The following is a 14,093-nucleotide window of genomic DNA, read 5'->3' on the forward strand; positions in this document are numbered from 1 at the left end:
GATTATTTTATATACAGTATGTTTTTCTGTAAGAAAGAAAGGGCCAGTCTGTTTGAAACATATTCAAACTGCTTATTAATGCTTTTTTTTTCTGAAAATATAATTCAAATGTGTTGTATATTTTTGTAAAGATCATTGTAAACGTCATATATCCTCAGACAATTACACTACAGATCTCCCTCCTATCTATTTTTACATATGCACATCCTTCAAGCACGTATACACATGCACACGTCTCAATCAATGATTCATATTTGCCCTGTCTTTGACTCTCCAGCAAACCACAGAGTTAAGTGCTAAATGCTTTTATTGTCTGGAGAGAGGCGCAGGCAGAACTAGACTCTGACAAAAAGAGACTGTGGTGGAGATTTAATGTAAAGTTGCTGCTTCAGCTTTTGATTTTATCACTCTGTATCTCTGTAGACTGTATAAAATCGTAATATGGAGACTCTTGCTAGTGCGTTAACCGCTTTTTAATGCATTCAGATTCCATAAATCAAAGAAGAGTGAACAAGCAGGATGAAAACTCCGCTTGGCTCAGGCCCAGCCTAACCTCTTGCTTCAACAATTGATTTTCTCATGCAACCAAACTATTTGTCACCACAGTGAAGTGGTTTCTGAAGTGCCTGGCAAGTTGCCCCCTTTTACCTTAAGGGCATCGAACAAACAAAGCCTGCCTTCATATTCAAACCCTTGCCGTGCCTCTGTGACAGCAGAGATGGTTATGGTCTGCATTAGCTTGTAATGTAGCAATAAGTGGAGAAACAACAGAGCGTCTGCTTTGGGCCTGTAATTACTGTTTCTGTCTGCTTCTGAGGACAGCCACAGACTAGGAAATCCCCAAACTACAGACGGAAACAGACAGAGGGACTAAAACCTGAGATGTCTCCAGACAGAGCATGTAAAAACTGCCTCTAAGTATATTTCATGCTACCAAAACTTGCCGAGCTATAAAATCAAGTTAGTACTTGGTAATTGTGATTTCTAATGTTGTTATTCCATAACCTTGAAATCCGATGGAAAGGTCACTGAAATAAAGATGCGGTTTGACATTTAAGATTCTTACTAACCAGTCTCCCTCGTACTTGGCACGTCGGCCCCGGTATCACCACAAGATATAGATTTTATTCATACACCAACAATAATAAACAAAAATATAAAGCATCACATCAACTTTTTATAGGCAGAGAAAAATAAAGGATATAATTTTATACAAGACATCTAAAAAGACCAATTCAGAGCACAAAAGCATAAATCACAACTAATAACGATTACAGTGAACAATTTAAACAAAGGGGGAAAAACACACACAAGCACTATTACTTGAAGAGTGTATAAAAATGACAATTTGCTTGTAAAATATTCCCTATTGGGTAATTACATTGACCATGGGGTTAAAGAACCCATTAGGATTAGGACTGCTGCATTCAAGGACACTAGAAGCTCCACACAGAGCCGTCTTGTCTCAGATTGATAGATGCTACTGTTTCTGAAACATCATAATTTGACAGTTTAAAAGTCATCATCATTTGAAGAGATCAAAATCTGCCAGCTTTAAGAGTAAAATCACATGGCTTTGCAGTTCTCATGAGTCCCAACAAATGTTAAATATTAGCACCACCGGGCTGGTATTAACATCAAACGCTGAGTTAATGTAAATAAGTACTGTAAAAGGATTCAAATGTTGTCCATGTTCACCCACTGTGTCTTTGTCTAGTGTTTTGGAACCAGAAGGAAATCCAACCACCTGCAACACAGCAGGTGACTGAGAGGAAACGGGACCAAAGCTAAGACTATGCTTCTCTATTTCAGCATTAGCTCTTCCCCAAATTTAACTCACGTTTTGTTTTTTTTACTTCTCCTGCTGGCAAAACCATCAACATTATAAAGGTTAATGGTCACATAATAACACATGTATATACTACATGTACTTTAACCTAAAAACATAGGGACATCAGATTCTGAGGAGCTACTGTTATTTACATGCCTCTATCTATCTAAACATTTCCCTTTGTAAAAAGCTGTGCTTTGTACTGAAACTGCCTCATCTTTACAGGTAGAAAAATACAAGGTTGTTAATCCACAAACCTGCCAGCAGTATTTCTGTCTTGTCATGCAAAAACACTTGGAGCGGAAAAAAAAAAAAAAACATTTATCACCTTATTGTCCTACAAAAATAATTGGTAGCAAAATAGACTTTAAAGTCTCAAGAGTCATGCATCTGTCCTTTTCACTGTTTCTGTACATAATTCTGCTGCATTTTTTTTTTTTTACAGTCCTGAGTGTGCAAAAAGTCAATATCACTGATGGCTAAAGATGAGACCAATGTTATGGGCTGCTGAGAGAGAAAATGAAAATAGCAAAAAGCATCTTCCTGCTCTCTTCACACTTCAAAGCCTTCGGCAGAGTGCTCGTATCAGTCACAAGTATGCAAACTGCTGTATGTTGTCTCCTCAGTTTGTAAATTTGTAGAAATGTGCAGAATAGCGTGTGAGATGTTTTCAAGTTCTGAGAATACGCTGCCTTTTACACAACACAAAGTTGAAAAAGTATTTTGCAAATTGGCAAAGCTTTCCTGTACATGGTGCAGGATATAAATTTCACTCTGAGTAGCAGACCAACTGCGGTTGAATGTACTTTCTCAACATCGCTTTACTAGAATATTATTTAACAAAAGTGCATTTGATGTATGCCAATGTCTTTAAGTACTAATTTACGGGTTTTTAATATTTGTTACTCCTTTCTGCTCTACTCTGAAGCATCAGACGGCTTGTCAGTGAGTCAAATCTACTGCCCAAACACAGCTACATGCAGGCAGGAGATTTGGACTGATTACAACAAGACGGACCACATTAAGGAAGGGGGAATGACCACTGATTATTTTAGTAATTATACAAAGAGTTGGCTGACAAGTTGTATCACATACGACTTCTAGAAGAGACTCAGCTGCTGTTGACTCTGCTCTGTATACAGTTTACAGCTCTCAGATGGGGCAAAAGTTTAATTTGAAGACTAACCCGCTGCTTTCTTTATAATTTGTTTCCCTCCAAACAAGCACATGCAGTTAAACACCATGTCATAACAAAAGCTGTGTAAGTTGACAGTATGAAGCCCTAAACCAGTATCATTACTAGGCTTACAGTATATTTCTTCACACAGTGTTTACAAATGCTGGTTGAACATTTCCATGAAATTATGTGTTTTCAATCCATCTCACTGGGTCACATTTGTAAATGTCTTCATAACCTATCAAATGCCCAAATACAGAAACAAAGTCAAGTGAAATGCATTTAACATGATCTTACACATGCTTTACAAAATTGTTATTAATGCTTAAAAAATTAAATTCATTTTTTTTTTAAAAATTCCACTGTTCACTTTAATGTCTGTACAAAAACATGAAAATCATGAAAAATGAGTTTTTCAACAAAATAATGAAGAAAATAAGAATCTCTTAATTGAAAAAAAAAAACCCTCCTCCCATTGTTACAGCCTTTCTGGCACTTACTGTGGTTGCCAAACATATCAAAGGTAAAAATTTCCATCAAAATAATTATGGACAAAAAGTGGAGATCATACTAACGTTTTACTGCATTAATGCACTTGTCCCCTTTTGCCACAAACAACATGTATATAAAAAGTGCTACTGACAGCTGGTGGGGAGGAAGGACAAAGTAATAGATTGAGGATTGGCTGAAAGAAGGGGAAGGGTGGGGTGGGGGGGCTCGTCATCGTTCTGTACTTGTGTAACCGTTCTCATCTGCGTGCAGTCTGTGTTTTTAGTCACTGACAGAAGATGTGGTGTACAGGATGTGGCTGGATGAATGAAGGGTTTTCCCTAGGAGACACTGGAGCAGCGGATGCTGGGGGAGCCCATTTGCGTGAGCACCTTGTCGAGCCACTGCAGGGGGCCGTTCAGGTGCAGCTCGATCCAGCAGGGGGTGCTGGTCACCGTCTGTCGCCTGGGAGAGACACAAGGAGAGCAGAAACAGATGTGAAGAACTCAAGACGGCAGGATTTTGTGTGAATAAATGTACAAAGTTTAGTTTAATCAAAGCAAAACTACTCTTCTTTTATTTCAAGCCTTGGAAAACAAAAAAAGCCAAACCGCAAAACTGGATGAGTGCAGGTTTACATGAGTTTTAATGCCAGTAAAAATAAATTTAAGATAAATTTCATTTCAAATAAGCCTGAGTAGTAATAAACAATCATCTCTTATACGTGATTCTTTCCCTTTCCTAAAGTGCAAATGAAATTGGGAAGTTGTGTTTCGTAAAACTTTGTTACCTTTGCTCTATAAACCTTTAAAAAAGCTTAGACTGTACTAAGTTTTTTCAAGGTTGCTCCTCTGATAGCTTCTTTAAGAAATATGTTTTAAAAGGCTGTTGAAAAACAAAAAACAGAGAAGATAAAGTATACATTCTTTCTCCAGACATTCGAGTTCGTGATCTCCATATCCTTTGGCTCTTGCTTGATTCCCTGCAGCTTTTATATGAAAACCCGTATTGCTTTCCCCACAGAGAGGAGAGCAGAGGAAAGGCAAAAGTGTTCCAAGCGATATGTACGAAGGCGGGTGGAGTTAAGTGACAGCTCTTGTGCCTCAAGAGTCCAATAAAAGATCAACATCAGCTGCAGAAAACACAGCACAGACTGTAGTCCAAAATGCAGGCTGTGTGCTCTGAAAGGAAGGGTCAGATTTCCAAAAAAGTTTCTATTTCCAGTATGCCTGACAAAGTGATAACTAAGTGTAATTTTTTCCTCTCTGCTCTGCCACTGGTTGACTCGCCTCGATGTTGAACTGTTTTCTGACTCAATCACATTTTGACAACCGTGTAGTCAGCCAGACAGTTGTGTGGAGTGGACGCTGCAGATGAACCAAAGCTCATGTACTGCAGCAGTTTGAATGAGCTACTTTAAGTTAAAAAAAACCCAACTAATAACATAAACCTCCCGTCAATGCCAGCAACAACAGCAGACAGAAAGTATCTGTACATCATCTAACATCGTTATCAGGTCTGATTTATGATTTGGCGAACCAGATGAACTGAGACAGTTGCATGATTTTGCCTCTAGATTACAATGATAGGAAGCTTCTATCTGAATAAATCAGGTGCGACAATTATAGTTCAGTTTTTTCAAGATACATACATTCACCTTTACATTTGTTCATGTGCATTTTGATGTCTATTTTCCAGTAAATTTAAAAAAAAAAAAAGAGGAGCTCATGGGACAAAAGATTTAAAACAACAACCAACGGTCAGCTTGGGAAAAGACAGAGAGAGAGTGAGGTGTGGGTGGAGAGGGAGGAGGGCATGGCTGGTCCAGTAACCTGAATCCTGTTTTTAAGTGTCTCCACATGTCAGCATTCGGTCTGAACAGGACTGGTGAGCAGCTGCTCACAGCACAAAGGTTTCTCCCTTGTGGAAACCTCCTGTTGCAGAGCCAACTTTTAGCCAATCATCAGCTCCCCTTTTTCATTCCGTCTCTTTTCTTACTATCAGTGAGTCAGACTGTGTGGAAAACAGGGAGGGAATGGAAGAGGGAAAGTCTGACATCTCTTTTTGACACAGCACATGTGTGTTTGTTTAAAAATAGTCTGGCGTGCCAACTGGGGCCTGTTTCTATTGATGAGGGTTTGGCTACGTCATACACCGGATTCACCAGAGTGTGAGCAGATGCCTGGAAGCGGGGGCGGCTGGATTGTGGGATGTGATTCACTGTCTGTTTGTTTGTATTGTCTGCATTTACATAGGACATTTGCTAAGGATTTGATCTTCACACAACAGAGCTGATAATGTTGCTGACAGGTTGGTTGTGAGATTTGTCACCATTTAAGCAGTTAAGCCGTGTTGTGGTTGGTTTTACTGATTAGAAACTAAACAAGCTGCTGATAGGTCACAGCGGCTTACCTGTACTCGGCTCCCCAACCCTTGACGAAGCTCATGCGGATGGTGCACATCCTGGTGAGTTGGTAGACGGCCTCGAACCCCTGGTTGACTGACTGGGCCAGAAGGGCGGCAAACTCCTGGTTGTTGAAGATCTTTAGGTTACAGCCTGGGGGAAAAAAACGAGCAACAGAACATTAGACAACTAAGATTCAACCAAAAATCAGGTTTCGCTCAACTTGGTCTCACAGGGACACACTGCGAAAACAGCCAGATCTCCCCAACAGCTGTTAGGGAGATCTGGCTTACACATGGGTGGGAACTCTGAGTTTAACTGTCTGAAGCTCAAAAACCAGTTCAATACCTTGCAAAGGCTCAGACAACAAAGTGCAATGAATGTTTTCGACATTGTTCTTCTAGTCAACAAGCCTCCTTTACGACTTATAGATGTAACATTCTTAAATTTAGAAATCATATGTTAATAGTTTTCTACAGAACACTGTGGAGAGGAAGACGTTTTATTTATTACACTTTGGTTAGAGAAGACATAACCAGACTGATGGTGAAATGATGTTCACAGCGGCAAAAATACAACCACAGTAAATCTTTTCTGAATCATCAATTTAAAATAATTGACTTAACTTAAATTGGCTAACTAGCGAGGTCTTCCAATGTTAAGTCAGTTTTGCCACAGACACAGAAAGTGCTCAGAGAAGTGCTGAAGTATATTCGACCCACAGAGAATACACTCACCCGTGAAACAACAGGTTTCAACAACAACTTCATACTGGGCTTTTCTTATGAACATGTGGGAAAAGCTAATTTGTTTTTGTGTATGTTGACCTCTGCCGGTTTGGTAAATGGACTGCATTTACATAACACTTTTATTCAAAGTGCTTTACAATTGGCCTCTCATTTACTGGTTCAAGCTTCCATGCAATCTGCTGGTCTGACCATCGGGAACAATTTGGAGTTCATTGTCTTGTTCAAGGACCTTTTGACATGTGGACAGGAGGAACTGTGATTGAACAGCCAACGCTGCAATTTTTTGGCGATTACCTCCTGAGCCACAGCTGCTCACATTACTCATTATTTCCAGTTTTTCCTTTCAATTTTTCTTTCTACCAACCTCCCTCGCTCCCAACTCTATTTCTCCCCTCTTTTTCTGTCTTCAATTCTCTCTCCCCCGTTTCTGTCTCTCTCTTTCCCAAAACTTTCTATCTCTGTCTGCTGGACACATACCTGGAGGGATCTTGCAGACTGTGGCGGGATGCCAGCCGTAGCGCTGGTTACAGTTGGGGCTCTGGACAAAAATGGCGCTGTCACTGAGACACTCAGCGAACACTTCTCCTCCAATGTAGTACAGTCGCACACCGCGTCCTTAAAGGAAGCAAAGACAGAACAACAAACTCCTCAGATAAAACTCATACTGCACTGAAGAAGTGAACAGTAATTGCAAACGTAGAGTAATATATTTTCTAGTGTTGGTATACTCTAAGTGAAATACAAGTGTGATTGTGAGTAGGTAAAGACGTATTGTGAGATTATGAAAGAATCATTATCTCAGCCGAGGCAGCACCTACCAATGTGTCTGCGTGTTAACTCGACAGCTGCATTGCGGTTGACGTTGGACAACAAGCCCAGGCAGAAACGCTCTGAGTTTGAGGGGTCCGTAAAACCGTCCACTGTCAGCGAGGGCTGCGAGGCGTGGAAGGTCTCTCCTACCCGCTGGTTCAGCTCGTAGTAGGAAATAGAGCACCAAAAAGCCGGCTCACAGTATGTCACTGGCTGAAGATCTGATACAAAGATGGAGAAAGTGACAGTTTGCTTGCATTGAATCAAATATGAAAACGAAGAATACGAAACAGAGAAAAAGAGGCAAGATATAATTAATATGACAGAAAATCCAAATGAAGGGCAACAATGGTGAGGAAGAGTGAAAAAGGGTGAATGTGGGGAGAGAATGGGGTAGCGGTAGATGTAGCGGGGAAGAAAACACTACCAAACCAAAGAAAACATTAGATTGAGCTTGCGTCACAAAATGTCAAACCCATACGCTGTTTCCCAGAAGCTTTAACGAGACAAAATGTGGAAACTCAACCCTCACTGGTGGAACGCTGGAGCCAAAATGGTCAAATTACAGGCTTATCCATGATAGTTTTCAGTAACTTCATCTGGTTCTGGTAATTTGCTCTTTTTCCCCTCAACATGGCGACTCTCTAACAACTTCAACATTTTGTCCTTGGCTTTGAAGTACAGAACGGAGCTGGACGGCATTGCCAAATGAAACTGCTGTGATTTTGTTATTTCACCAGTAGCTCGCCGGCCAAGACCCCTGGCGTTTTTCCGTCCTGATAGAATAAACATAGGATATTGTCATTGATGTTAGTGTGGGCTGAATAGTGTCTTGGCCTGTTTAACAGCTCACACGGTGAAGGGAAGACAAAGGCTTCTTTCATCACCTGGTTTCCTCTTACAAAAATGGAGTCAAATCAAACGGAGAATTCCCACTTGGGAAATGCACTATGGAAACATTTGTCTACAAGCAAAGGCAGGCAGACAGAAAAGTACACAAGCACACACTTACGCACACATACACAGACACACAGTCCTTTACCTAAGTTGCTGTGTGTGGGTGAAACAGGGTTTGGTGACAGGTTTGGGGAGCCTGTGTCCATGCTGTGGGTCATCTGGTGATCGCTGGTCTCGCCATCCTCACTGAGGTAGCCTGGTGGTGGCGTTTCTGAGACACACACAGACCAAAACAAGACTTAAAAAAAATCATAATTATGGAAACATTTCCTAAGATAGATATCTCTGGTGCATATCTGTGTTCTAAGTAGGTTAAGATTTATTTATACAGCCCTTTTCAAAACAAGAAATTACATATCCAACAGGCAAGATAGTCACAAACACAAGAGCAACAAAATATAATTTACATATCAAAAATAATATCAACAAAAAAAAGTGAAACATTAGTTAAGAAAAGGGAGGGAATATGAGTCTTTAGAGGTTTATTTTTTAATATCAATTTAACTGGATTTTCTTGTAGTAGCTCTCTAAATTCTCTGCTGTTTGAATATTATTTACAAATTTGAAATTTGTAGGATACAGCTACAGAACACTTATGAACACAGGGACACTTCAGCTCATTGTAGCCCTTATGTGGGTAACCCACATTAGGGTCCCAACTTTTTCAACAACTACTGGTCCACATGAAATATTTTACAAAAGAACACTGAAGGACTTTCATACCCCTTCAACACCAAACTCTCAGAAAGGGGAAGTGTAAAGGCGTTGTCTAGTGTCCAAGAACTAAAGATGAGTGATTAGCTGACTAACCAGAGCAGACAACAACATGGATCACTACATTACCCATGACCCAGGTACAATGTTAACAGCTTGACAAAGGGGTAATGTGAATGAATCCCATACGCGTCAGCCCTGTGTCGCAGGTGCAGGAGAAACACGTGTCCTTGCTATAGAGACTTAGTGTGAGTGATGTTAGACAGCATGATGGTACCTGGTATGTAGTTGCTCTGGGGCTCAATGCCAGCGGGGAAGTTGGTGTTTTCTGGGATTGAATGGCTGTAGTCATCCAGAGGTGGGAACTCGCTGGGAATTTCTGTGTGTCTGGGCACCAGCACTGGAGGGAGTACTGTATGATGGACAAACAGGCAGACACACAAACACACACACACACACACACACACACACACACACAAAACAGAATTTAGTAAAAAATTATGCTTTATTATAAATCAAAGTAAAAATGTGAAACAACTGAATAACAGAAGAATGAAGTGATGCAATGACACAACAGAAAAGTAGAGAAAAAGCAAAAAGTGGATACAACTTTCTAGATAAAAACAAGTCTATAAAGTCCATCTTGAAAAACAAGATCTGTACAAACAATAAAACTTTATCCTTTGAATTCTTGGAAAAAGTTGTTTTTTTAAAACATGTTAGAACCATAAAACTGTCTACAGAGAAGATAAGCCCACTCCATAATATCATACCTGGCGTCTCTACCCTCTGGTAGTGATAGGGGTTGACGCACACCTCGTCCTTCTTTGTGTGGAAGGCGTACTCGCACAGCTCCACCGCCCGCAGCTCATGGTGGGACTGCAGGTCTGGCCAGCGCCATAGACGACAATAGATAACGTGGGGCAGACCTTTTCTGTGGGAAACCTGCAGGCGGCCATCCAGAGACCTTGAGATGGAAGGAAATCAAGAGAGGTCTGTCAGTAAACGGTGAGCTTTAGTTTGAAATAGACTGTTTTTCAAGCATTTTCATTCAAGAGGAATTAAAATTAAACTGGTGTCTTCGTATTCTGTCCTCCAAAACATATCAAACATTGACATTGTTGTTAAGTCGGGGCTTCTGTGAAGGGTCCCAGCTGTGCGCTCGCTGGTTATGAGGTGATGTCTAATAATAAACCAGCAGCAACCGACGGGAATTTCATTGTGTTTTATAACATCTGCACTCATGTGGTATGCAATAATGCTGGCAGGATGATGATTTAGGCTGTCAGATAGTAATGAGTGCTAGTTTTATGCTTCTGATTGACATAATGGGGTAGTAGCTCATAATCTCTGAGGACAATGACCCTTGAAAGAGGGAAAAAAAAAAAACACGCTCATCATCTTATGCAAGAGGCAACGACCACATATGCCCCCTCTATCTCTCTGTCTCACCCACTCACTCTCACACACAAATACAGAGTAAGGGTCAAAGGCTTAAGCTAAAGCCCTTTAGAAGGACAAATGTCAGTCTCCAAATAAAAACAAGGCTGTGTACTGTCCAACGACTGAAAGCTCAGTGGTGCCCCATCTGGGTCAACCATTGTACGAGCGACAAGCGAAGAATGGTGTTTTAATTTTTCATGGCAAAAGCTTTTATTCACTGCTTCTGTACTTTAAAAGGGGGCTGGGGTGAGTGTGTGTGTTGGGTGAGGGGGGTGGGGTGGGGGGGGGAAGGGTGTCTAGAAACTGTAAAATGGTGTCTGAGTACTTTATGTGCAAGCAAGCATACAGAAGCATACAATTCAAGACGCACGCTATCACTGGATGAAAGCTGGTGAAGTTCAGAATCTAAAAAACCTCTTTAAAAGCCTCCAAGTGAGACCTGGAGAGTTTGTGTCACTTGGGGGTCAATGCCAAGATTATTCACACTTAATCATGAATCATGAATAAGAGCTGTCAAACCTCATATGATAAGATTCCCCTTTACAGGCGTCCAATGGCTGAAAAGCAGTTGCCAAAATAGCCTGCCAGAAGATCTAAATCTTTTCTAAAAACGTGCTTTTATAGATGTGCTTTTATGTGATGTTGTCTTTTATCTTTTAGCACTCCCTACTGATCTCCTTTTCTTTTCATTTACTTTATTCCTACGGGCATCGCTGTATTTTGTTTTAAACATTTATATGTGCTTTTGTTTTATAAATGTGCAGACAATGTTAAGCACTTTGTAAACAATGTTTTTAAAAAAAAAGTGCTATATAAATTAAATTATTATTGTTATTAAAAATTTCTACAGTTTGTAAAAGCATCAGCAATTTCTTGGCACTTTACACCTCATTGGTCCAGTAGTCAACATTAGAGAACTGAAAGTTGATATCAGAGCTTCGTTAACCATACAAGATGAAATGACACACACATAGTAAATCAATAATACATCAAATATAAGGTTTTGAAACAGAAATGTCATCTTGCTTGTGGTACAATGTTTTTTAAGTGACAGTGTATTATTATATTATCTCTGTTAAGCCCTGTCTTCAGTGACAGTGAATCTAACACATTCAGAAGTTCTCAGAGTGAGCAACAACATATTCATACTCGTTATCACTGCTGACACATCAAAAAGGGAAGTGAGCAAACATAATAATAATTATAACCTGTTATATCGTGACTAAGAATATAAAAATAAATGTTGTCCTTGTTGTAATAAAGTGAGCGATAGCTCATGAAAAACAAAGTGTTTGGTGTCTGATCAAAGAGCGCCTGAGGGCAAACAGTGTTTAGTCCACTATGCAGCTTTTGATCTGTCCAGAGTGGACAAACAAAACAGGAACACCTTGTGTTATTATGTAGTGACATAGAAAACCTTGCAGTAAATGCTGTCTTTGTGAAGCCCTCGGTCTTCAGTTTTTGAGGTCATAGCACAGTGTTTATTCTGTTAAGTGTCTTTTTGGAGTGTTCGTGAGGGTCTACTTGAGTCATTGTTTCTCTATCCTGTTGCAGTTTTCATGTGCTTGGCATATTAGTGCATATTTTGTGACTGACACATGAGCAATTCAGGCCTCTTTGAATCTAAGTTGCCTTTAAAAGTCACTTAAGATGTTGTCACACTGTTTAATATTTAACCTAATGACACAACTTGCAACCTTTATTTACAGGAAATGGATAAAAAAAAAAAAGAGAACATGAGGAAAGTTATCAGTTTTGAAATAACTAAATCACAAAACCAGCTAAAAAAAAAGTGAACCATAATAAACTATCCAAAACTCATGATAACACGAGGTAAACACATGAAAAGTGCTTTTGCAAAGAGGAACAGTGATCACATGTAGACACTCACATTCTGTGCAATCAAAAATAACAATGCCTCAAAGTATCCACAAAAAAATTGCACAATATAAGCTTTAAAGAGGGAATATTTTATGTAGAGCTATTGCAGTTCTTGTGTTAAGTATTCCCTTGCTCTTTTGGAGCTGAAAAAGTCTTTTGACTGTACTGTAGATGTGTTAAATGGTCAGGCGGGACTGATCTGATGTCAGTGGTATGTGTTTTATGCCCCTGCAGAGTGGGTGTTTGGTGGGGCTAGACTCTGCGTGGGCTGACACAGACATACACAAACTGCAGTGACATTACTGGCTATTTGGCGTCCGGGTTAGTGTCCTTTTCTTTGTAAAGCCCCTTCCAGTCAGTATTTATGAAGAGAAGGGTTACAGTAAAGTTATGGTTTGAGTCACACTAATAATACTAGTAACACTTTCTTCTTTATAGGAGTAAGGACGACCGACATGACCAATCCTAAGACAGACAGTAATGTCAAAAACACAAAACGCGATTCAAGGCCAAGCTACAGTATATCCCCCGTTTGACCATTATGACTCATTTTCAAGGTATCTTATAAATCTCCAAACTTCCAACTGAGCCTCAGACTTCACATTTATTTCTGTTACAGGAATTTCTACAAATGTATTTTTGTATATTATTACTGTTATTACTGGCTAACTTGCTGCTAACTTGTCCCATGTCCTCTGCCTGTTGCCTTACGGTCAGCTCTGCATGACCTGGGTATGTAAGACTGATCTACTACTTTATTAACAATGTGGTACGATCTTCTACAGTTGTGTCTTACAACTCTGCATGGCTCATGTGTTGGGTGTAACTGCATTTTTTAACATTTAATCAAGATTGTGATTATCATATTTCATGTATGCCTTATTGCTTTTTGTTGCTCTGCACGTCTACACACATCCATCAGTATTGTTTTGTTTCATTGTCTTGTCTTACTTGCGTGGCTACATGTAGTAAATAGTGGATACTGTTGATGTGTCAGTGTACTAATGTTTTGCTGTTTCCTGTTGCTCTGCACGGCTTCTGCGCTGTCTTGGCAATGCTTATTTTGTTGCTATTGTCATTATGGTGTCTTGTTATCTCCTGTTTGTAATTTTTAACCATCACTTCACTGGTTTCAGAACATCTTGCCAAAGGACTGAGGTTGAAAATTAGTCAGCTGGCTAACATTGGCACATTTACAGAAATGTTGATTCATGTGAAATGTCCTTATAAATAAATAAATGAACTTAAATCTTAGGTTTGAACTAATTTTACGTGTGACATGTGATGCAGTGAGTATGTTCGGTGAGGATTTAAGAGTCTTGTAGTTTGTATTTTGGCTTAAACCTAAAAATTTTTTTTTTGTTTTCTGGAAGACAAACAAGAATTATGTTTACATTCAGTGATTCTTACCAAAACACACAGTGTGAGGTCTAACAAACATGTTGACTGCATTTCCTTTCTTGTAAAACATTTAGAAAAACTGATTTTGAAACTATTTTAATTGATTTAATTGTTTATATCATGTTTACTTGCCTCTGTAAGCAGATATTTCCGCAAATGTTGATCATTGGAATTCTGTGAAACCGGCCCACAGGAATGTGTATCACGTTGCCCGTGTGCTCTCGTTCATGTTTGATA

General features: G+C 39.6%; 1 protein-coding gene across 1 annotated transcript in view; it reads right to left on the reverse strand.

The window, feature by feature from the left end:
* Positions 1-1,157: 1,157 nt before the first annotated feature.
* smad3a (SMAD family member 3a) overlaps positions 1,158-14,093 on the reverse strand; it is a 30,282-nt gene continuing 17,346 nt past the window's right edge. The window contains exons 2-8 of the mRNA XM_067584366.1: positions 9,905-10,098; positions 9,409-9,543; positions 8,503-8,628; positions 7,469-7,681; positions 7,128-7,265; positions 5,910-6,054; positions 1,158-3,962 (exon numbers count right to left, since the gene is read on the reverse strand). Of these exons, the coding sequence (XP_067440467.1) occupies positions 3,839-3,962; positions 5,910-6,054; positions 7,128-7,265; positions 7,469-7,681; positions 8,503-8,628; positions 9,409-9,543; positions 9,905-10,098 (1,075 nt within the window). The 3' untranslated portion in view covers positions 1,158-3,838. The remainder of the gene's footprint in view (positions 3,963-5,909; positions 6,055-7,127; positions 7,266-7,468; positions 7,682-8,502; positions 8,629-9,408; positions 9,544-9,904; positions 10,099-14,093) is intronic.

Source organism: Thunnus thynnus, chromosome 1 (assembly GCF_963924715.1).
Source record: "Thunnus thynnus chromosome 1, fThuThy2.1, whole genome shotgun sequence".
In the NCBI taxonomy this organism is placed as follows: Eukaryota; Metazoa; Chordata; class Actinopteri; order Scombriformes; family Scombridae; genus Thunnus; species Thunnus thynnus.